The sequence below is a fragment of the Cyanistes caeruleus genome, chromosome 1, assembly GCF_971803275.1.
Source record: "Cyanistes caeruleus chromosome 1, bCyaCae1.hap1.1, whole genome shotgun sequence".
Taxonomy (NCBI): Eukaryota; Metazoa; Chordata; class Aves; order Passeriformes; family Paridae; genus Cyanistes; species Cyanistes caeruleus.
Genome location: NC_141701.1, coordinates 43,731,615 through 43,754,170, shown reverse-complemented (window position 1 = coordinate 43,754,170; position 22,556 = coordinate 43,731,615). Strand labels below are relative to the sequence as shown.

The 22,556-nt window shown below is 40.8% G+C and overlaps 1 protein-coding gene across 2 annotated transcripts in view; it reads right to left on the bottom strand.

Annotated features, from left to right (window-relative positions):
• The window catches only part of GAREM1 (GRB2 associated regulator of MAPK1 subtype 1), a 101,873-nt gene that overhangs the window by 15,274 nt on the left and 64,043 nt on the right, over positions 1–22,556 (bottom strand). The window contains exon 3 of one of the 2 annotated variants that reach the window (XM_086889297.1): positions 9,257–9,387. The exons of the other annotated variant lie outside the window; for it this stretch is intronic. Within the exon in view, the coding sequence (XP_086745423.1) occupies positions 9,257–9,387 (131 nt within the window). The remainder of the gene's footprint in view (positions 1–9,256; positions 9,388–22,556) is intronic. 2 annotated transcript variants of the gene reach the window in all.

Here is a 22,556-nt window from a genome sequence, read left to right as displayed (position 1 = left end):
GACTGAACTTACAAGACTATGCACTGGAAAAAATCAAAGTAGCTTTATTTGAACAGCTGACTGGTCAAGTGCAAAGTGATTAACCTGAAGCTCAGCTAAGTAACCTTTTTAAATTGTTCAGCACTTTCTTGCATCTTACTTGAGAGGAAAGAGCCACCTGAAACTGCCAGAGAAGGCATGAGAACAAACATTACCATTTTTTAAAGAAAGGTTAAAAGGGCAAATCCACATAATATCCCAGCAGTTCAAATAGCCGCTTGTGTCATACAGCTACGACAGACCGTGTCTGGATTCCCTTGTGTGTCTTTTCCCCACACCCTTGTTTTTGCTGTTTGTTAGAACTTATTTGCCAGGCTCTTGAGAGAAACAAACTTCTTTTACCATCTTCAGCTCCCTGAGGAGCAGAAAAGGTGACTTCATCATTACAGATGAAGCATATCCCTTTGATAGAATCTTTTCCAGGCTGGGGGAATGACAGATGACATCTATTCCCTGAAGGAGAAATCAAGAATATTGGTCTATCCCATATGCCTAACTCCCCCCCTCCTTTGCAATCCTAGTCATAGACTTCCTTCCTCATTTTTTGATCATAATTGCAATTTAAGAGATTAAACAACATATGCACAGCCATGTGTGAGCTTTTCTAGTATGGAAATTGTACTAGGAAAAAAACCCCAACAAAACAGATGTCCAAGGCTCATTTGCTCCCGAAGTTATTTCCTTGAGACTAAAATAACTCTTTATAGACAAGACTGCCTCATATTTGAGTGGTTTAACATGAGAAGCCCTTTTCAGGGACCTTAACAGAACCCATCCAATTCTTTGGTGGCAGCAGATTCCTACTTATAAATGAAGGTGCACCAGATAAACAGTACTGGTCTGTTATAGACCATTTTATTTGAGAAATTGAACATACTAAAGAAATTGCCAATGAAAACTTATGCTAAAATTGTATATCCCTTTCTCACCTCCAAAACCCCTAAAGACTTCATGGACTTGTATGAAATTCAAACTCCAGTCTTCAGACATAGGTATCATCACACAATAGCCACAGCATGAAATCAAAGCTGCAATTCTAGTAAGCCAATAACTGACAAGAGCTGTGAATAATGCTTCCTCTTGTAAGAGGTGACCTGCAATCCTCTGTATTTGCAGAGCTGTGATTATCTTCTGCAAGCCTCTCGGAGCAATTGCACAGGCAGCTCAGGCGAGGTGTGCCGCCTTAGCACTTCAGGCTCGGGGCTTCCGGACAGGAAGTCATTCAAACCCTGAATTATCTACACAAACACTAATTGGTCTAATCCAGGAAACCACTAGGATTTATGGTACATTATACTCATTCACAGTTTGCATCACTGTCCTGACAGCATTTTGAAACACCACAGTGTGAAAGGGAAGCACTGGGAGTTCTTTCGCTGATAACGCCCGTGTAACGTTCATTGCCGGTTTCTCCTCAGACTGTCACAGAGTGCTGCATTGGAGCTGCAGCCACATAACCCTGCCTTCCAGGGCTGATAAGGGCTGAGGACACACAGGGCTCTGTGCCATGCAATCTCCCCCTCTTCTTTCTGAGAAGGTGTTTCTCAGAAATTTCTCTAAGAATATTGGTTTCTAGAATCAGCAAGTCCCCACAAATGGCTGCTTTGACAATGGTGGACTTCTCACTATTGGACTTTTCACTCAATCCTGCACGAACACAGCTTTTCCTCACTTGTGGGACACAGAGTGAGGGAGGCGTCACAGCCTACAGCTGTGGGAGGTCCTCCTTGGCCAGCTTACAGTTCCCTGGTGATTCACAAACAAACAAGCCACTGCAGGAGGAAACGGTGGGTCAGATGTGAAACCACAGAGGTAACTAAACCGCCAAGCTTTACAATGAAGGTCTTGTGGAGCAGCTACTTACTGATGTCATCCACTTCAACCAGCCAAAGAGCAAATGGGCTTTTAGGGTCAACTGGCATGTTTAAAGACAAAATTATTTTCAATTAAAAAACATTGGAAAACATGTTTTCATTGTTAAAAAAAATATAGTCACAGGATCATTACAGGTGAAGTAAGGCTGATTTTAACCCTTGATGAGTGTACAGACGGGGGAACGAGATGCTGGAGAGCAGCAGTGTAGAAAGGGACTTGGGGGTCCTGATTGATGGCAAGTTGAACATGAGTCAGCAGTGCTCTGGTAGCCAGGACTGACAACTGTGTTCTGGGGTGCATCAGGCACAACATGGCCAGAAGGGCAAGGGAGGGGATTGTCCTGCTCTGCTCTGCACTAGGGCAGCCTCAGCTCGAGTGCTGGGGGCAGTTTTGGGCACCACAATATAAAAAAGGCATTAAACTCTTACAGAGCATCCAAAGGAGGGCCTGGAGGATGGTGAAGGGGCCTGGAGAACAGGAGACTGAGGGGACACCTCATTGCAGGTACAACTTCCTCATGAGAGGTAGAACAGGAGTGGACACTGATCTCTTCTCTGTGTGACCAGTGACAGGACTCAAGGGAATTGTCTGAAGTTGTGTCAGGGGAGGTTTGGGTTGGCTATCAGGAAAAGGTTTTTCACCCAAAGGTTGGTGGGGCACTGGAACAGGCTCCCCAGGGAAGTGGTCACAGCAACAAGCCTGACAAAAGTTCAAGAAACACTCGGACATTGCCCTCAGGCACATGGTGTGACTCTTGGGGTGTCCTGTGAAAGGCAAGGAGTTGGACTTGATGTTCCTCATGGGTCCCTTCCAACTCAGTATATTCTATGATATTCTCTGAAAAGAAAGATGATGCTTGTAGGTATAGTTTAGTACTCTGAGAAAAATACTGTTCTGCATTCCTCCTTCTAAACAAAAATATAAGGTATTAGTTGCTGTTCAAAATTATAATAAAAACTGAAAACATGAAATTAAAAAGTCTAAGACCAGAGAAATTCATCTCTATCCACCAAATTCTACTTGTGGTGATGTTAAGATTTTTGATACATCCCACCAGGCTACTTGTATTTTAAAATTGATAGGTAAATATATGTTCCAGAATATTGGCAATAAAGATATACCATAGATATCATATATATCTCTCTCAATACACATAACAGTGCCCAAATATTGCTCAGCTTTTGTTCTTCAGATTACAAAGGCTAAGGATCATTAGACTAAATGATCCTTATTTGTCCTTGTAGCAATGACATATGAAAATCAGACTTGCTCTGTCTTGTTCATTCAAACATTTCACTTTATCCATGGCCACAAAACCTACAGAAAAATCAACAAAGAGCCATGGACTTTAGCTCAGCTTTACACTGCCTTTGGTGAGTTTCACAGGGCCTCCAGAAGCCCAAGATTTAGTCATGCAGAGCATTTCCTAAGAATAGATGGGACAAAAGGAAACGGCCTCAAGTTGCACCAGGGGAGGTTTAGACTGGATATCAGGAAAAATTTCTTTACCGAAAGGGCTGTCATTCACTGGAACAAGCTTCCCAGGAAAGTGGTTGTGTCACCATTCCTGGAAGCAGTGAAGACGTGGCACTTAGGGACACAGTTTACTGGTGGACTCGGCAGTGCTGGGTTAATGAATGGACTTGATGATCTCAAAGGTCTTTTCTGACCTAAATGATTTTGTGGTTCTGTGCCAAATAGTACACTTATAGACAACATGAAAGTGCATATCATAAATTATTCCTAGAAGGCAGAATTGGTAGCCCCGCACCAGTCCCATCTCCCTCTACCCTCCAAGCTTTCAGCACCGACCCAGCAGGATTTGCATCTTCACAGCCCTGCTGAGAGCATTCTCTGGGCACCCTCTGCTTCCTGCCATGCAGTTGCTGGTGGGATGTAGCAGAGCCCTACACTATTTCAGGCACTTGGACCTGCTAGTGGCAGGTCCCAGCTGGTGAACGTGACACAGCATATCACTGGTATATAATATATACAGATATATCTGTATATACACAAGACAGCAGCGCAGAGTGGCTGAGTTAAGGTGGTCCAGATCACAGACTAGTGCAGAAATAATCATATATTTTTGTAGTAAGCTCCTAAATAAATAACTCATAGTAATTCTGGAAAAGAGGTAATGCTACTGTAGACAGAAAACACGCAAGAAGCTTTCACTCAGCTGTACCACATATCCAAGGAGGGCTTTTTATACATTTTAACAATAATGTTTCATGCACTGTAAGAACAACTCCTGCAGTTTTACTTTGCACTCACCCCTCTTTTGCTCTTCCCAGCCAGTTTTCATTGGTAACAGGTGGGAATAACCAGCGCTCCCAGCTTTGTGAATGAGGCAGTGCTTGCCACACTACACTCCAAAGCCATCCAGGAATTACTAGTAGATATGCAAGCCAAACAATGAGTACCAAAGACCCACAGAACCAGAACTTCCTCCCTGTTGTACTTGCCTTCTCCCTTCTGACTGCCAGCTGTTGATCCAAAGCCCCTGTTCACTACTGATGCCAGGATGCTGACCAGAAAGGATACAAGCATACACACACCTTACCAAACACACTGCAAAACAGCAGTGGTCTAAGTCACTATAATACTTTATATTTTAAGACTCACGCAATTTCAGTAACACTGAAAAGCCAACTGTAAGTCCTGCAGAAGACAAGCATCAGAAAAGCAATGAAGGATCATTTAGGAAATGTTCCTTTGGAAAAGCTCAGGTATACTCTTCCTTTTGCTTAAGGAAAGGCTAACTTGGAATAGTAGATTTTGGTAACACCTGAGTCAATATGCTGTCTTGGACTCCAATTGTTCTAATTTGTTATAGTTTGAAGCACAAATTTTTAATTGGACACATATGAAAACCTTTATAAAAATGATTTGTGGCTTTATAACAGTTGGTATACCTGCTAGATTTATCAGAGTAAAACAAGCATTGCATTTGCTTAAAAAATAAAATAAAGATTTTTAATTCTTTTTTAAAAAAAAATTATTTTAGATCTCTTGGTAACTGTGAGGTCTTTGATTCATAGCTACACATATGGTTTTTACTATTAGAGCCAAGGGACCAATTGTAGACTTACACATATATTTAATAGATCACATATATAAGATATATATTTTTACAGGTCACAAAAATGGGAAAACATATTTTAAATGTAAAACAGTGCCTTCGGAAGAGCTGTTAGCAGAAAAAAAGAAAAGAGCAAACCTTTTCAAGGAAGTTGGCTAAATTTGGTATCCCATTTTACTTTTATAAATGTCTGTTTTCCAAGACAGCATCGGCAAGTAAAAGTCTTCATGCTAGCATACATGTATTTCGGTCTGGGATAAGAGGGGCTTTGCCTAATTGCCACATTAACAACTGGCTTCAGTGCTCTTTAAGGAGGTCTCAAATAAATCACTAGTCTAAAACTGCCCCAAAATGTGGCAGGTAACACTGCAGAGCTGTAACATGGAGCATCTCTTTATGTGGGATGTCAGGAGACACCAAGGCAATGGTGCAGGAGCTGGACCCCTCCCACAGGTACCTCAACATAGGCATGTAGCAGCAGCTCTGCCTCCTCTGCTTCTCTCACTCAAGCCACCCACCTTTTTCCAGGAGGAAAAGAGGCTGGACATTGCACAGGACTGAAATGCCAATGCAAGACACCGAGGGGCTGAGCCTGTGTGCACCGGGGGCAAAGGGGACAAAGAAGAAAAAACCCAGACTGCTTTGGAGCTGACTCTTGCTGCTTTGTAAGGCTGGCATCAAGCCACAAGGCCACTAAAGCACGAATTTTTGAGGTGAAGTATTATGAATTGCCTCAAAGTCTGGAGCCAAAATCTGCACACCACCTCATTTCAAGAAAGTCTCTACTGCAGCACATAAGAACGTCACCGTAAGTTACTACCTACTATATATGTGTTTGATGGCAACTCAGGGTGAGTTTATCAGAGGCACTAGAATTACAATCAGGAGATCAATTTTGCTCCACTGTACCGCATCAATATCTGCCAAAAAAACCCAAAAAACAAAAACCAAAAAAAACCAAAAAAACCCGCGAAGTTTTTACTACAGATTTCTTTCTTTCTGCCAGAACACACATTGTATGGGCCAACACAGTTAAATCACTGTGAAAAGAGGGTTACATTAAAAAAGATGAACAAATCAGGTATCAAAAGTTCCTGCCAGTCATACAATATCTTTGATAGGTAAGAGTAGGCTCTATCATTATAAGGCTAATTCACTAACCCATTTCTCCATTCTAGAAAGTGTCTGCAAACAGCTTCACAGACTCTCCAGAGAGACCAAGTGATGTCTTCAGAACAAAGATGCCATTCTGGAAGACCTGAAGGGTCCTGCAGCACTAAGTGGGCTGTTTTTTAGAGTGAAGGAACTCCTGGCTTGTCTCATATTCATTCTATCAGACAATACTGTTGCTTTTTTAAGGGAAGATTTTGTGAATTGCCCTCAGTATGACTGCGGGGGGGTGGGAGGGAGGGGGTTTTTCCTGGTTTTGTTTTAAAGTCTTAGCACAAATAACTTCCTGGGTGTTTGCACACACTGCCATCTGTATGAGACCAGAGCAGCTGAAAGCAGAAATCTACTCCTGTTGCTTCAGCAAAAGATAGGGTCCTGGGGTAGCTCAACATTCTGAGTATTTTGTTCCTAGCAATAGAGAATTAAAAAATTCTCATCTTTGTAGCATAATGCTGCAACATAAACAAAATCTCCTTCAATTATGCACTGAATATTAATACAAAAAGGGTTCTTATTTCTCTGGTCAGTGAAGAAAGGACAGAATACCTCTAATTTTCAGGAACAGATTAAACTATTGACTGAGTGAAATTCCCTTATGGTCAGGATGTTGTGCCTGCAGATGCTGCTGGCCACCACTTGAAACAACCAACTGTTCCAAGTGCAGTATGTACAGACAAAAAAGTTACTAAGCACTTTTAGCCATTACAAAAATTTTATTTAATCTATAATTTTTGTTTGCTATTCTCTGAAAAGATACCATCTTTCCCTCCTAGTGGCGCTTGCTGGCGTGTGTTACAGCTGTCCTTCAAACAGCCAGCAGGTCCTCAACCCCCTGCCTCAGGACACTGCCCAGAAAGCCTGTCCAGCTCCAAAACCACAGGGAAGGGAGGGAGAACCATCTCCCCTGCCTTGCCAGGATAAGGTGGTTGATTTTTCCCTTTAACAACTATTACAAGAAGCAAAAATAAAGGCAGCCCCTTGGAAATGATCTCGCAGCCCACCACTCACAGCGAGAAAGGAGTTTGGTGAATGGCAGCAGTAGCTGTGAAATTCTGCTGGAGCAGCCAAGGATTTACACTCAGGAGGAAGGTTCACACCAAATGGAATCATAACTGTGGTGTAGTGGCAGATGCAGGCACACCTCAACAAGCACAGACAAAAGCACGCAGTGACTGTCTGGTCACCTTGTAACTCTAAGGCTCCTTCTTTAAAAATTATCCACTGAAGATTTGAGTGTTTGGAACAAGAAAGAATTCCCAGACTTCAGAGCTCATTCTCATCTTAAGTGCTTCATCAGATATTTTAGGCAATTTTTTTTTCTTCTTTTTATATCGGATTAGCTACCTTCTGATACTCTCTTCTGAATTTAAACAGGCACGCTGCATTGGACAGGAATCAACCGTACTTAGTATTCCTCCCTTTGCTCTAATCAGCTTGACAGAATCTCTCCCCAAATTAAAATTTTAGCGTACATAATTCTCTTGCACGTAAAGGGTTATTAAACACTTTAATAAATCCTGCTAAGTTCATTTATTTTTTGGAAGATGATAACCTTGGAATAGACTTCTATGAAACTGGAAAAACTGCCAAGAGGAATACTGCCAAGATAACTGTGTAACTAGGTTAAACCTGGATTATTACTACTGTTATTTACATTAAGGAGTATCACTATAAAACCTTTTGAAAATGGATTTGATATCTAACAGTAAGCTATGCTTATTTCTCAGTTTGCTACATATGAAAAAGAGTTTTAAAAACACATTAAACTCAAGATATGGCATCTTATGTTTAAAGAAGCCTGTAGACAAATACTTTTTGCACTAGAAAATGAAAGCTGCACATTCTACTGTGTCATTCTCTTGGTTTGGTCATTGATCAAAAGAGAAATAACAGCACAGCTCTGGATAAGGCTAGCAGTCATAAGGATTTTTTCTGAGCAGAGATTAAATTTTCTTGTTCCCTTGCCTAAAGATACAGAAGCATTCCAACTTTCTCATGTAGCCTTCATTCATGGAAGCCTCTGTTTTACAGGCTCAGATTAATACAGAGCACAAATGAAAATAACCTACTGTTCTGCAAGGTGTGAGTCTTTGTCACTGAGCAAATTAACTGATAAGCTCTTCCACTTGCACCTATAAAATTATGAACTAGCTGGTGTCTCCCAACTGTAGCAGTGCAAGAAAGAGGAAAAAGCCATTAAAAGGTTGTTATACAAAGCCCACCCTGATACACATGGGATCAGGAAATTCCAGATTGGTTTTGTACCAGCAGTATCAGCCGGTTTCCCCTGCATGGCAGAATGTGTACCTCCACCGTTGCATACCAGCTCTAGGATGTTCTTCTACCAGTCTGAGATGGTGCTGCTGCTCAAACCAACCAGATAAGCCTGAAGACCACTCTGCTCTCATGGCAGAACTGACCTACCTTGTGCAGTGTCCCACATGTAGGTAGGACAAAGAAGAAGTTGTGTCTTCACTCTTTCATGCCACTGCACTGCAGTGTGTTTGGTGATAGCAAACCCTCTTGTGGGATCAGTGACCCTTTCATGAGCCCAAGAGCTGTGCACAAGCAAACACACACATATGCACACAGAGAACAACTGTGTCTTTTTTTTTTTTCTTTTTTTTTGTTATTTTATTCACAATGCTATTTAGCTCTAGTAATTTTGAGACAAGCGACCCCATCATTTCACCCTGTGTGCTCTCTGAGAAAGAGGCTTTCTGGAGAGGGATTTGAGCAGCTGCTGTTTAGCAGAGAATGAAATTCAGACTGCTGGAGGGGGAGGAGAAAGGGGGCAACAAACAACATTTGTTTAAAATCTGGCAGGAGCATCCTAATTAGATGAATTATTGAATGGATCATCAGGATTGCTCCCCAAAGTGCCATAGGGCAGGAGAGCCCTTAGAGGACATGTTGATTTAAGACTGCAAAAACGATCCCAAAGAGCACCAACACTGAATGTGGAACACTAAAGGCTCGTTTGTCTCAAAAATCACACTTCCCACTCAGCGCCGTTGCTCACTTGCCATGTGTATAAAGGTTGCAACAGTTAATCATTTAGACAGGGATAAATATTTATTCAGGGACTACCTTAACGTTGAATGTTATTTCCTCCATGACGTAAACTCGTTCAGGAAATGCTTTAGCCACCTCCTCCACACTGTTAAAATACTGCACTGGCTCCTTAATATCTCGGTCTTGTTCCAGCAGCTTAAACTGCCCTGAAAACAGATGATAAACAGAAGAATAGTAAGATATTTATATTGGACAACTGTCACTGTGGCAACTGCTGGCTCAACTTCTTCACCATTTTGCTCAGTCAATTTTTCCACTTATTAGCAACCAAACAAGACAACAAAAGATTGTAGAGTCTCCTGAACCTGCCATGAAAGACACCCACTTTCACTGGCTCAGAATGAAAAGAACATGTGGCAGCCAAAGTGAAATTAAAGAAGATTGGTTTATCACATACTCTTTAGAAATAGTAAATAATTATAGCGGTATTTGCATTTGTGTACTTAATTCAGTGTCACAGTATCTGTACAGATAGTACTTTTGGGCCTTTAATATTAGAAGTTTTACAGAAAGAGACCACACCCATTACTACAGAACCCCCAAACAATAAACAAAAGGAGTTTGGGTTTGTTTTTAGCATCATCAAACAGCAGGCTAAACCTAAGCCCTTTTACCCCTGGGCTTCCCTAAGAATGGAACAGCATCTAACTTTCCTCAATGAGAAACTAAGCCCTTTGAGAACTTTAGCTAACATATGATATTAAACCACATGCATCTAAAACTCTTTTGAAGGTGTCTGCCTTCAGAAGAGCATGAGAAAGAAGTGTTTCTTGCTAACTTTACCTCCCCCTCCAGCATGAAAACTTTGGCTATTTTCTATGTCTTGTAAAAGGCAAGAACTAACATGGAGGGAGCCACTCCAGGCAGGCCTGCCAGGGACAGCCAGGCACATCAATCATCTGTGTGCACTCTGAACACAAAGTTAAAAAACTTTATTTTATAAATACAGAGATAATAAAAGCTTAGACAGTTCACTGTTTGCATGACTTAAGCTTAACATCAGTGGCACGATCTTTCCAAATTTAGATATGGTAACTATTACTATTACTATATAAGATATTACTTATTACTTATTAATATATAAGATATTACTATTACTAAGTTAAAGGCTGATCTAAGCGAGGCTTGATGTAAGAAATGACTCTAGAAAATGAGAAAAAGGCTGAATAAAATCTATGGTTGGTGCATCTTCTATAATCACATTTTAAAATTTGAAATGCATGCACTGGATTATTGTTCCCAAATAATGTTCAACTTCATTAAAACACATCCAGAACATGAGGATGTCAGCCTCCACCTACAGAAATATTTTGTCACTCCTTCAGCATTCTTGTGCTCAACACCCTGCTGCCCCTTTACATCCCATCAGGCTTGAGACTTCTGCGAATCGTTTGGAGAATTCACCCACACTGAACTATTTCAGGCCACAGAGGAGGAAACGAACACAAGCTCAGTGAGCCCTGACGCCCATGAGAGCGAGCTGTTCCGCCCCTCTGCCAGGTGTGTGCACATGTGTACCCACCCATCCACTTTCCAGGAGAGCTGCCAGGGCAAGAGGCTCAGCGCTGCTGCCCATCCCCAGCAGGGGATGGGATGCCAGGGGCACGCCCTTTTAATCAGCATGTTCAGAGCTCTGTGGCTGTAACTCTGAATATCAACTTGCAAGGCAGAGGACTTCCTTTAATACCCTTCCATATGTTTTGTCTTTCTAAAGTGATCATGGTAACTTTGAAGTATTATCAGCAGGGTAACTACAGATGCTCATTTCTCATTTCAGAACTATTTTTCCAGTGTTTTAATAACCTTCATCAAGCTTCCAAAAATCAGTTGAGTTTTCCCAACTTCATATCTGCTTCAGGATGATTTGACAGTCTATGATTCTATGATGATGCCGCGATTTGACATTCAACCAAGGCAATTCATGTACTTTGGAGACCAGCACTGGGATAGAAACCACAGGACTTCTGGTCTGACCTGAGGAAGCCCTTCCTATAGTGTACCACAGCAGCAAGGGCTTTTCTGGGCAAAGGTCTGCCTTGTGCAGCTTTCCACCTTAGACAGGAGTAAGCAACAGCTGTGTAAGGAGGTTGGATTTATTGCACAATTAGCAATACTAACCAGGATCTCCTTCACAGCTCTCAGAGGAACTCATGGCTGAAGGATGCCTAGAGCAGGGAAGAGGTTTCGGGCTTAGGAGCTCCAGAGGTCTTCTTTCCTGTATATTTGTTTAATTGCTTCCTGAAGATATCTAAAACTTTCATTGTAGACAAATGTTCTTATCTTGAAAAATTTTGGCAGACTCTTTTTCCACAAGCTTTAAAGTACCTCTGGGATTAAGACTACAAACTGTAGGAGCAATAAAGCTATACCTGGCAGATGTCTGAGTAGCCACAGGAAACCTGACAGCAGACAAGCGTTTGGAAAAATGCTTCTCTTACATAATAGAAAAATTCCAGCATACTAAAGCTGAATTCCTCAGCCTGCCCACTTTGAACACATTTGGGTGCAAAGCAATAGAGAGGCCAAGGAACCAACTTTAGCACCTTTGGGCAAAGGGTATCTGAAAAATTAACAGGAAGCTGCTCACTTAACTGACGCTGGAAAGTGCATCATGACTGATGCCAAAGCACGCACATGGAGAGATGAAGAGAGAGCTGTGCTTTTCAATCTCCAGTCTGCCACAGACCATGAAAATCCTTTCTTCAGGATTTCCCTGTCAGCCACAGCCTAACCAAGAGGAAGATACATTCCCCAACTGCACAGGTGCTTTCTCGCAGAGACACTCCACTTTCCTGTAAAAGAAACTGAGGAGTGGGGAAGAGGAGTGAAGTCAGGTGCCCTTGTACAAGGAGTCAGGACATGCCAGGACATTGTGCAGCAGCAGAGACTATGAGCTGCACCAGGGAGCATTTGACAGCACAGAAAAACCACCACTCTAAAGCACAGAGCCCGTAAATGGACTTCAGATAGTCACTAAGGGCAGGATGCTCTTAAATTAAACAGATGCCATACAGTGTTCCTTCACCATGGGCTGACCTGAGGCTGTGCTTATTTTTGGTTGTTGCTCTCTCTGACTACCAACACAGCCACTGGGATACAGCCCTGACTGATTGCCCAATTGGGATCCACAGATCTGATTTGCAGGATTCCTGTCTGTGGCTACCATCTGAGACAAGCTGTGATTAGAGTTTAATAACAGAAAAAACCAAACTCAAACCACAGCAAGTTTAGGTCATCTCAGACAGATCTAAACTCAGTGGAGTTACTTCTGATTTGATACTCTGTGCTTAGGCACAGAATGGAGGTGAATAGGATATTGCATGGAAGCTACATAGTTTTTGGAAACTGCGGTATACTGCAGCGATAAAATTTTGCTAGCTCAGAAAGACATTGAGAACTCTCACTTCAGAGTGGGAAATGAGTTGGGCACAGTAACAAAGCATGAATTCACATGAATGAGGAAGGAAAACAAAATACTGAATAGTAATACACAATACGAACAATACTCATCCAGCCCTTTGAATGAGACAGTGGTCTTTAATTCTAGGTTTGCTAGTTACTTTGTTTGCAAGCATAATAATACTATTTTTTCTGTGACTGTTATATATTTAACAACAGTCAATCTGGTGGCAAGACAAGGCCACTTACTCCCTGCAACCCAAAGCTCTACAAAGAAAGTCCCAAATTCCTCAGCACAGAACAAACGCTTTAGGCTGTGTGCAACTGGGAGCAGAGTCTGCTCTTTACTGCAGAATTACACATTCCTGTAAAAAAAAAAAAAAGGGAAAAAAAGAAAAAAAAATCATCATTGGGAGCTTTGGTTTGGTACAAAGCGACGCTCAGAGCTGTCTGTGTCGCTATCTGTGCCATCCTCCCTGTCCTTCAGCTGAGCCTCACAAACACAAAGCCGTCTGTGCCCTCACTGCTAATAAGCAGCAGTTCATGAGGAGGCTGACGACAGAGGAGTACACACAGATCCCAAAGCACAGAATAGAAGGGCAGCATTAATCTCTGCCTGTTACGAAATCAAGAAGTATGCTGGGCATGGGAGCTGTCAGGGCTAGATGTTAAAATGCCTCTTCCTTGAAAAAGATGGGTTTATAATTTGCCAGATTTTCTATGGACAGTTTTAAAAAATTTATTGCCTCATTGAAAAAAACGTTTTTTTTACTGGAAGGACACAAAGAAGCGCTGAAGAAGAGACTACAACACACATTTACACCAGATGTCAGTAACTAACTAAACTAACTAACTAAACTAATGGGGAGGAAGCAGACCATTTCTTACTATGTTTCTCCCTTGTCTCTATTCAAGCCTCCATAAAATATCGAAGACAGCATGGCTGAAACACAAGTTTAACTGACGTAAGTACGGCTTTACTGCATGTTAAAGTGGAGATTTATTACACTTTGCAAGAGGCACAATTTCATTGTGAGACTTAACAAATTTGACAGCAAGCCTGAACAAAAAACAGGACAATTTCACTTTGTGTTAATTAGGAATTAAACAAAAAAATAAGAAAACCAAATATAAAGTTAAAAATATACCTTTACTGAAGCTCACCCCTCTGTCTCACTAGTACAAAAAGAATAATGAAATGTTTCTGTGGTAAATCAGTGAAGGTTCAGAAAGATCAAAGATTCATAATACCTGCATGGTCCACTGAGCAGGTATGGCTATTCCTCTGCAGCCAAACGCAAGGGAGAAATGAACAACTACTGCAAGCTTTATATCTCTTTATCTTTCTGTCTGGCCTCTGGCAGGCACAGTATTGGAACAGTTTCATCCTAGTATATGTTATCTCTGTAGATTATGAATTCTTATTTCTCTGTGAAGGTACTTACAGCAAAGACAGTAAATCTACTGCTGGTGGAAATGAGTCTGGAAAGCTAAAAAGGCAAGGAAGGACCTAAACCAGTGCTTATTCTCCAGTTTATGGAGGCATTTATTAAAACCCATTAGGAACAGGAAGATCAGTCCATCTTCCTTCTTGCCAGATTGGCCCTGGAATGGCTGTGAGCAGAGGTATTAATCAGCCCTTTCTGTCCCAGCTTCTGCTGCTTCCACTGCTTGGGTTCTTGCAGGCTTACACAATCTCCAACTCCAACCCAGCTCACACAGGTTATTTCGGTGATGTAAGATCCCCTGGTTTTCACAGTGACTTACCCCTTACCCTCAAATAGTCCAGCAGTTTCCAGCAGTCCAGAATGTTTCCAAAACAGAAACATTAATTCTGTACAGTGTCTGCACTGTCTCTAGACCCAGGCAGTCTTTATCTACGGCAGGTGCTCACTGGCCGGAAAAACGTTCAAGTTTTCATTGATATAAAAGCATGAGAGCACTTTTATGCTCATACACCAAAAAGAAAAGCTAGAGAAAGAAACCTAAAAAAAAAAAAAGCATGTCATCAATAGGAAACATGGAAGGTCATTGAAATATCTGCTCAGCTGTGTCAGCCACTGAATGTTTCTCCAAGGAGGCAGGAGCTGTATTGTCTTTCAGCAGCTTTGATTATTTATTAAGTCTCACAGCCCTCCATGAGACTGTGTGCAAGGCCCAGTGCCTCTCAAGAACACGCAGATAGCACAGCAGGGTAGCAAACATACTGCAGAGGTTTATGTTTCATATTATTTGTTAACTGCTGACTGCATTTCAGTATTTCAAAGAACTGCAGAGCTACTCAAAAAGGAAAGGCCCTACCTGCCAGAATAACATCTTTTTAGAAAAACACATTGACTACATTTCTCAGCATTCCTGTGCATAACACTGATAGCAAAGTGCTTTGTTTTTCTTCACAAAATGATGATCTTTGATATAACATGGGCAGAGTTGAAGAGCATAAGCCAAAAGTATACTTCAGCACATCTGGCTCTTAGATGCACCTGTACAGTCTTTATCTGATTGTAATCTACAACACTGGTAGATTGCCTGATACAGATATAAATCCATTTTAGTGGGGCAAAATGGAAGGAAATCTCAGTTTATGGTCTCCCCTATCAGCCCATCAACTAGATCTTACAGTAGAGCTATTTCATCCCTAACTAATCCTTAGATAAGGCAGCCAGTCACGAAAGAGCATGGCAAAATAATGACTTTAAAAAATAGATAAAACCATAACCATAACACTTCAGCCTACCTGCAATTAAAAAAAAAAGGTCAACTTTTAATTTAAATTGACATTTTCCAATATGTCTTTGCATAGAACCTAAATGTGGCATTTTGTTGTTGCAAGAAGTGTTGCCCTAGCAGTGGCTGTAGCTGTCTAGACTCGAGAAAAGGAAGAAGAGCCCATCACAATCTTTGACAGAGCTATCATGTGGCTAACTGGGGCCACAGTGTAAAGTTAATACTGAAGTTCTTTCAGGGACCAATCACTAAGCCAACGTGAAAAGATTTGGCAGACATGCAGAAGCAATGATGAATGGGAAATAAATGCCTTGCTTCACTTTTGTCATCTTCCAGCTTGTCCAAAGTGAGCATTTATTCCCAGCTCTCCAGAGGACAGAAGAGTGCAGGCACACTCAGCAGCAGTGCCCCACTGCAAAGAGAGAAATTGCAAGTGTAAATGTAATTACAGAATACTGTTTTAACAGCAGGAGCAGACAGTAGTCTACAAATGGACTAGTGCAGGCAGGCTCACTGCTCACAGAGAAGAGAGGAAAGTGAATCACCTGCGCTGTTATCTCTCAACTCTCCATTGAAGGAGCTGCTGATTTCATCTCAGGCTGGGATGTAGCAGCAGACTAACATGGATGCAGTGCCGTGGTAAGTTCAACCTCTCAGTCAAAGAAAGAGCAAGAAAACCCAGTGGCACAGGTTCATCCTTATCTGCCACACCAACAGCTTCTGAGAGATATGGGAAAAATGGCTTGGGGTCAGAGAGAATATTTTTTGGAGTTATTAATGAGGACTTCTTTGTCTACTTTCATACTGTATCCTGCTGAAGGCATACAGGAAACTATAAAAGGGTGGAGAATACAACAGGAAAATAAACAAGTATATCTTTGGAGCACAGCTTCCAAAAGATGACAACTGGGACACAAACTAGAAATGCTATGATTGATTCGTGAGGCATAATCACCTTGAAACAGCTGTAAGAAACAGAAATATTCCTTCTGTTTTTTTAGGAACTGTGTGTCAATACTTTTTCTTGAGGAGGCAGGTGAAGAAGAGGACCTCCTGTTTCCCAATCTATACCCAATCTTCCATAAATGTGGGAATGTATTAAAAATACAGATGGAACATGGACTAGAGACAGATCTAAATAAACATGACGCAAGTAGAATTCATCAAGTGTACCGGAGCTAAACTTATGGCACTGCAAAGCAGAGGACAAGGCACAGAGGCACGTTCAGTCAGCAGATATTGGGTAATGTTTCATGGGGAAGGAGCCAAGGAGTCAGAATGAATAGTTTTACTTTATATGTATCAGCATTATGAAGATTTTTGAAGCCTTAAATGCCTTTATTCCTCACTGTGTCATGTCTGCGACACAAATACCCAATCAACCAAGAGAGAATGAGTCAGGCCTCACAACCTGGTGAGACATGTTGAAGCAGAGCATCAGCCCACTGACACATCACCTGTGCGTATGCACAGACACCATCTGAGAGATCAAGGAAGGGAATCCAAGTCTCCCACACAGCAACACAATGCTTGCTAATCAAACCCTCTAATCCTGTGCTGGCAAAGCAAAGGGGATGGTACAGCCTAGCATTCTCTTTTGTCTTATCTTACTTTTATGATTCGTAAGTAGCATAACAAAAAAAAGAGAAAGATTCTGTTGGCAGCATAACAAAGAAAAATCAGTTCAAATGGTGACTGATGATAGCTTAAAGCAGATTTAACTCACAGATATTGCAAGAGAGGGAATTTTAGGTTACAGATGATGTAAAAAGACAGACAGGGAAAACAAGCCTAACCTCCAACCTTTGTTTCATAAGTTATTATCATCACAAATACAAGATTACCACAATGAAATGTTCCATTTTACAGGGTCACATGTTTTGAGTGTCTGGACTGTAAGTTAACTAGATGTAACTTACTGGGTTATCATCAATCTAACCTGTAATTTTCTTCCTTTCCTATATGCTCTCAACAGACATGAAGAGTGTGTTCCATAAGCAGTGTGTTAGTCCACACACTCAATTGACCACGCTGAGCACTTTGGTGAGTTCCACACTGTCTGACTTTCCTAATTACTGTTAACAAAAGCTGTGGTAAGTTTCCTGTTGAAGAGTAAGAATATAAAGACATACACACGAAGATGGGATGCTCTCCTGGTGAGACCAGCACTTTGTGATCATGGCTCACAAAGGGATCGAGAGAAAGAGAGAAAAGTTATAGAAAGCCCAACTAAACCAACCCAGAGCTTGCATGGAACAGTATTGAAGTGACTACATTTTACAGCAGTTGCCCAATGACAAAAGCTTTCCTTGTATGAATATGAGCATCATTCCCTTGGCACTGGAGTGGATAATATCCATGCAGATCTCAGTTATGGCAATGTTTAATAGTCAGTGAAAGCTTGTGGCTCCAACCTACTGCAGCAGCATCCAGGATCCTTATGAGAACTATCAAGTCTTCCTCCCTGCCACCAGGGGGTGGCATGCATAAGACGGTAAAGACAACTTAATCCATCATTTAGAAGCCTCTAGAAAAAACTACCAGAAAAGAAAATAAGGCAGAACCAAAGGTGAGAACGTACATGGTTACAGTTCTTGCTATACTTTGAAACACTTGCCTTACTAAGTAAATGCATTGCTTTTACTCATACATTAACACTTATTTGGGGCTAAAAATCAATCCTAAGGAGCAGAGACCGAGTTTAGATATGTCAATGCAAGCTGAACATCAAACCTTGCACTGGGTGGCAGATAAGACCTGTAACAGAACCTTACACTGCTGTGTCTATGGATTTTTCTATTTTAGTGAATCACATACTTTTAAATGTAAGAAGCAACACAGACCTAATGTGCCTTTGGATCCAGACATAGCTAGGTGACCTCCTCCCAGATCATCAGTATACATCCATCCCAAGACATACATACCTTAAATGAACAGGGTTGTCTATAACAGATTAACATTTAATAAAAGCACAGAAGAAAGTTGAGATGAGAGTAACAGAATAAACTCCTGGTTAACATTTGAAATTAATATTACTAGTTTCAAGCAGGCTCAAACAGACTATGTTAGAACACGTGTTAAAGGTTAGTCAAGCATGCTGGGATTTTCTATCACAGCTGCATCCAAGTGTTTTGCCTTTATACCACAGATTATTCACCTCATTAAAACTGACTTCAGAAGAAATTATGAATGTGTAAGGTTTCCTCCTCAATGTTGACAGAGAAAAATCCCATTTCCTTTTATTACACGACAGATTTGTAATTAATAATTTGGAGAAAACACTATAAAAAAATCTGTTCCTGTGGACTGAAGCCCACACCAGCAACAGTGCAGCTGTAGTCCATAATCTGCATGGGGATTATGCACTACCACCTAATGAGTGCAGAAACCCAAGGACATCCTTCCCTTGCCTCAGCAGATGCCTCCTCACAGAAAATCCACCTTTTACTCTTGCCATTTTGGTTGCTAAACAGTGAACTTCAGTTCTTTGTGCAAATGAAGTGTCAATGAGGAAAGTGGAGTATTTTCTGAGGGTAGCAATATTTCAGGACCTGAGTTCAGTGCAGTTCTAGTAGAACAGTTTCTTTTACTTCCAGTGCCTAAATTTGTTCAAAAAGATGAAAATGATTTTTTGCACTGACAGAAAGACAAAAACCAGCAGCATTCAACAAAGAAGATGTGTTCACCTGTGGCAACAGACAAATGCTATAGCGACAGACAGAAGAGGTTTCATTCTTAGAGAAACAGATGAGTTTACAAACAGGGCTAATAATTTTAGGGGACCAAAATGTGATTGCATTGAAGAGAGCCAACTTCTGCAAATTAGAAACAAGCAGATTTCAGACTCTGTGTCAGGCCTGCTCTGAATCCTATCATTTCACCTTACTTTAAAAAATTGAGAGATTGCAATTAGAGGGAGAGATTTCAGATGCGCAGAAGCGCATTTTTACCATGATATGGATTCCAGGGATCCTAACCACAAGCAAGTTGTGGATTTACACCAGACAACTTTTTGGATTTGGTATCCATCTCTTAAAAAATAAACTTGCAAAGTGAAAGCAGCTCTCCCAAACAAGTTCATACACATTTTTCTATTTCTTGGTAAGTCAAAACTTTCACTAAAATAACAGCAGCAACCTCGGAGCTTAATCATTAACTTTGCCTTACTGAGTAACAGCTTTTATTTATTTATTTGGCAAAAGCTTCAAAGCCAGCAGTAGCCAAAACTCAAGCTCTTAATGTTTCTGCCACAGTGCAAAGACATTTTCTTCAACTGCAAACTCACCATCCTTTATGCTTTCTTCTCTTTAGCTGACAGATCTTTTTCCTCCTGCTACTCCCACATGAGTATCCCTATTTCTATGACCTGACTCGAGCACCATTCTTTGCCCTCTTGCTCACTGAGAGTCTTTTGTGCCTTTCAGGTTCTGACCCCATCCCGTGGGCAACACACCCTGGCCCAAGTGTAGGACGGTGTGTCCTCCACCCAGGGAGGGCAGTCACATCCACAGCACTGCTCCTGGCAGCCACTTGTGCTCCTGTAAACAAAGCTAAAGAAAAAGTGCATTCACAGAGCAGAAATCTTTAAAATGCACATAGATCAATTCTGCATAAAAAGTGCTTTTGTTTCCTGCTCAGGAACAGGTTTTTTAATTAACTGAATGGGAGGAGTTGTAAAAAACAGGAACAATGACTGAGTCAGAAGCTCAGTCAGTTCTCAGTAGCTTAACAGGGCTTTAACATGAGACAGAATAAACTTATTTCATTCAGTTAGACATTTTTATCAATGTGTAGAGAGACTTCAGAGCTGAGACTTGGTATTCTGAAAGACCGTCTGTGCATTATAGAGCAGCTTATTGTTTCAAAGCTTGTATCTCATTTGCTTGCTGAATATATATGTAGTTTCTAGCAGAGCCTATATTTTTTCCCCTTCTTCCCTCCCCCTCAACATAAATCTACTAAAGTATTGTACTCAAATTAATGCAGAGGCTGTCAGTCAAGTTCCCAACATTTGTGTATCTGCAGTGGAAAAAAGTAGTTGTTTTTCTATGTCATTAAAAAGACAATTTTCTTTGGAAAAGTACTATCATTTTGTATTGTCAATAGCTTAAGTTTACATATTTACAATGTGTTTAAATTAGGAAGGAATTCAATTTATTAGGAAGGAATTCAATTATTTATAACTCTGACCACCAGCAATCATGACCAAGTTCTGAAAAAACAAGTTCACTTTACTTCTGGAACAAATTAAACAACATTTTAAAAACTGAAATGAAGCCAATTTCCAAAGAAACTCTTTAATTACACAATAGGTCTGGTTTATTCATCTGAGGTTTCCTGTCAAGGAGAGTATTCAGTTTTAAGTACATTCATGCTACAGCTAAAATTACATTAAGGAGAATTTAAAACAAGTGTAGAGCCAAAATAATACATGATCTGAAAATCACCTTGATGAAGTACACATAGGAGCTTATGCTCCAAAAACTGTCATCTGTAATTCTGTAATATCTATCAAGCATACAAAGTAACTTGCAGTAAGCAAATATTTCTAATTTTTTTTGGTCTAGGATCAGCAGTCACGTTTGTATCACCGCCTCAGTTGAGAGGCAGAAGGTGTTTTGATCTCTGCATTCTGCATGAGCTAAGCCATCTCTTCACTCACTCCCTGCGAATGCAACAGAGTTTGTCAGAATTGTCTGTTTTCCAGTTACAAGAGGACATTGATTCAGTGCTGTGCAATTTACCCACGAAACAGACAAAGCTCTTGATAACAGCTCAAGATGAATGAAGGCAGCTTTTAAGAATGAGCATTTTGGCATATGTTCACAGCATGTGCTGAAGTGTCACCAGGGAAAAAAAAAAAGGGAAAAAAAAGGGAAAGAAGAGATGAGCTGAAAAGGTGGGTGAATAGAGATGATGAGTAAGAGCACATTGCTTCAACACTGCCACTTCATTTAATTTTCACTGCTACTCAAGAAGGCAACAAAGATGATAAATCTAAAATGCAGATCTAAGCAAGATATGCATCTGCCTCAGTTCTCTTGAACGCATTCCGTCACACACGTTTTGTTTCACTACCTTAAATAAGGAGGGTACCATCTAAACCTCTCTCTGGCAGTTCAACTTACCATAGCTGAATCCAAAAGGTAGAAAGAAACAGAATGCCCCGCCAATTTTTCCCTCTTGTAAGATGCCTGCCAGCTTGCTGAGAGCCAAATGGAACCCGTTACTACAAGCTGCCAGCCTAGCCTAAAACAGCTTGACAGAAAAAAAACGCTACAGACTACACATGGGGTGGTTTAATTCCAAAAATGTTTTCAGACCACCACTTACGGGATTTTGTTTCCTTCATCTAAATGATAATTCATGAGTTAAACAGTTGCACTAGTGAATATTTTTCTTCTACGTGTTTCTAGTGAAAACTTCTCACTAATACTGGGCATCTCCTGCTGAAAGGCATTTTTGCACCAATCCCACTTTGTAGCCTTTCACTGAAAGGGCTGTGAAGTGGTAATTATCAGAGTGGCTGGCCGCCTGTTTGTCTTTGAGTGCACATGGACTTCCCCAGCTGCTAGATTATCATGAGATATATTATTACGTACTAATTTCTAAGTATAAAAGCTAACATTAGCAGCTGCAAGTATTCCAGGGAAATTCTGTACTTTAAATTTCTGCAAAAGGACTTTGGCTGTAAAACAAGGTGATCTTAAATCTGCCTCTGAGATAAGGAAAAATATTAAAACTTTAATTTAAAAAACCCAGTTATTCCTTGAATAATGAAGCTAAATCAATACTGGGTAGTTTGACTTAGCACATAGATTTAGAGTTGTAAAGATGCCATGGATGGGGAAAAAGGGGTATTAGGGTTTCAGACAATGAGAATTGGTTGTGGTAGGTATTTAGAAAGGGAGGCAGATGGTGCCTGGAGATCAGAAAAACTGGGACATCCCATGCTAAAAGTAACTCAAAACCAGAACCCATCATATGATCAGTCTGCTAGAGTTGCTATGAAGTTTTCCTGACAGCTTAATATTCCTTTCAGGAAAATGACTATTTCAGTTGAGATTTCTGAACACAGGAAACAGAAAGGCAAACACACTTTAAAACTCCTGCCTTCTGCCGCTCTTTTGAAGCACATTTTTCCTCAAAAAAGCCCAGTCCTTCCTTTTTTTCAACTGCAGTCCTGCAT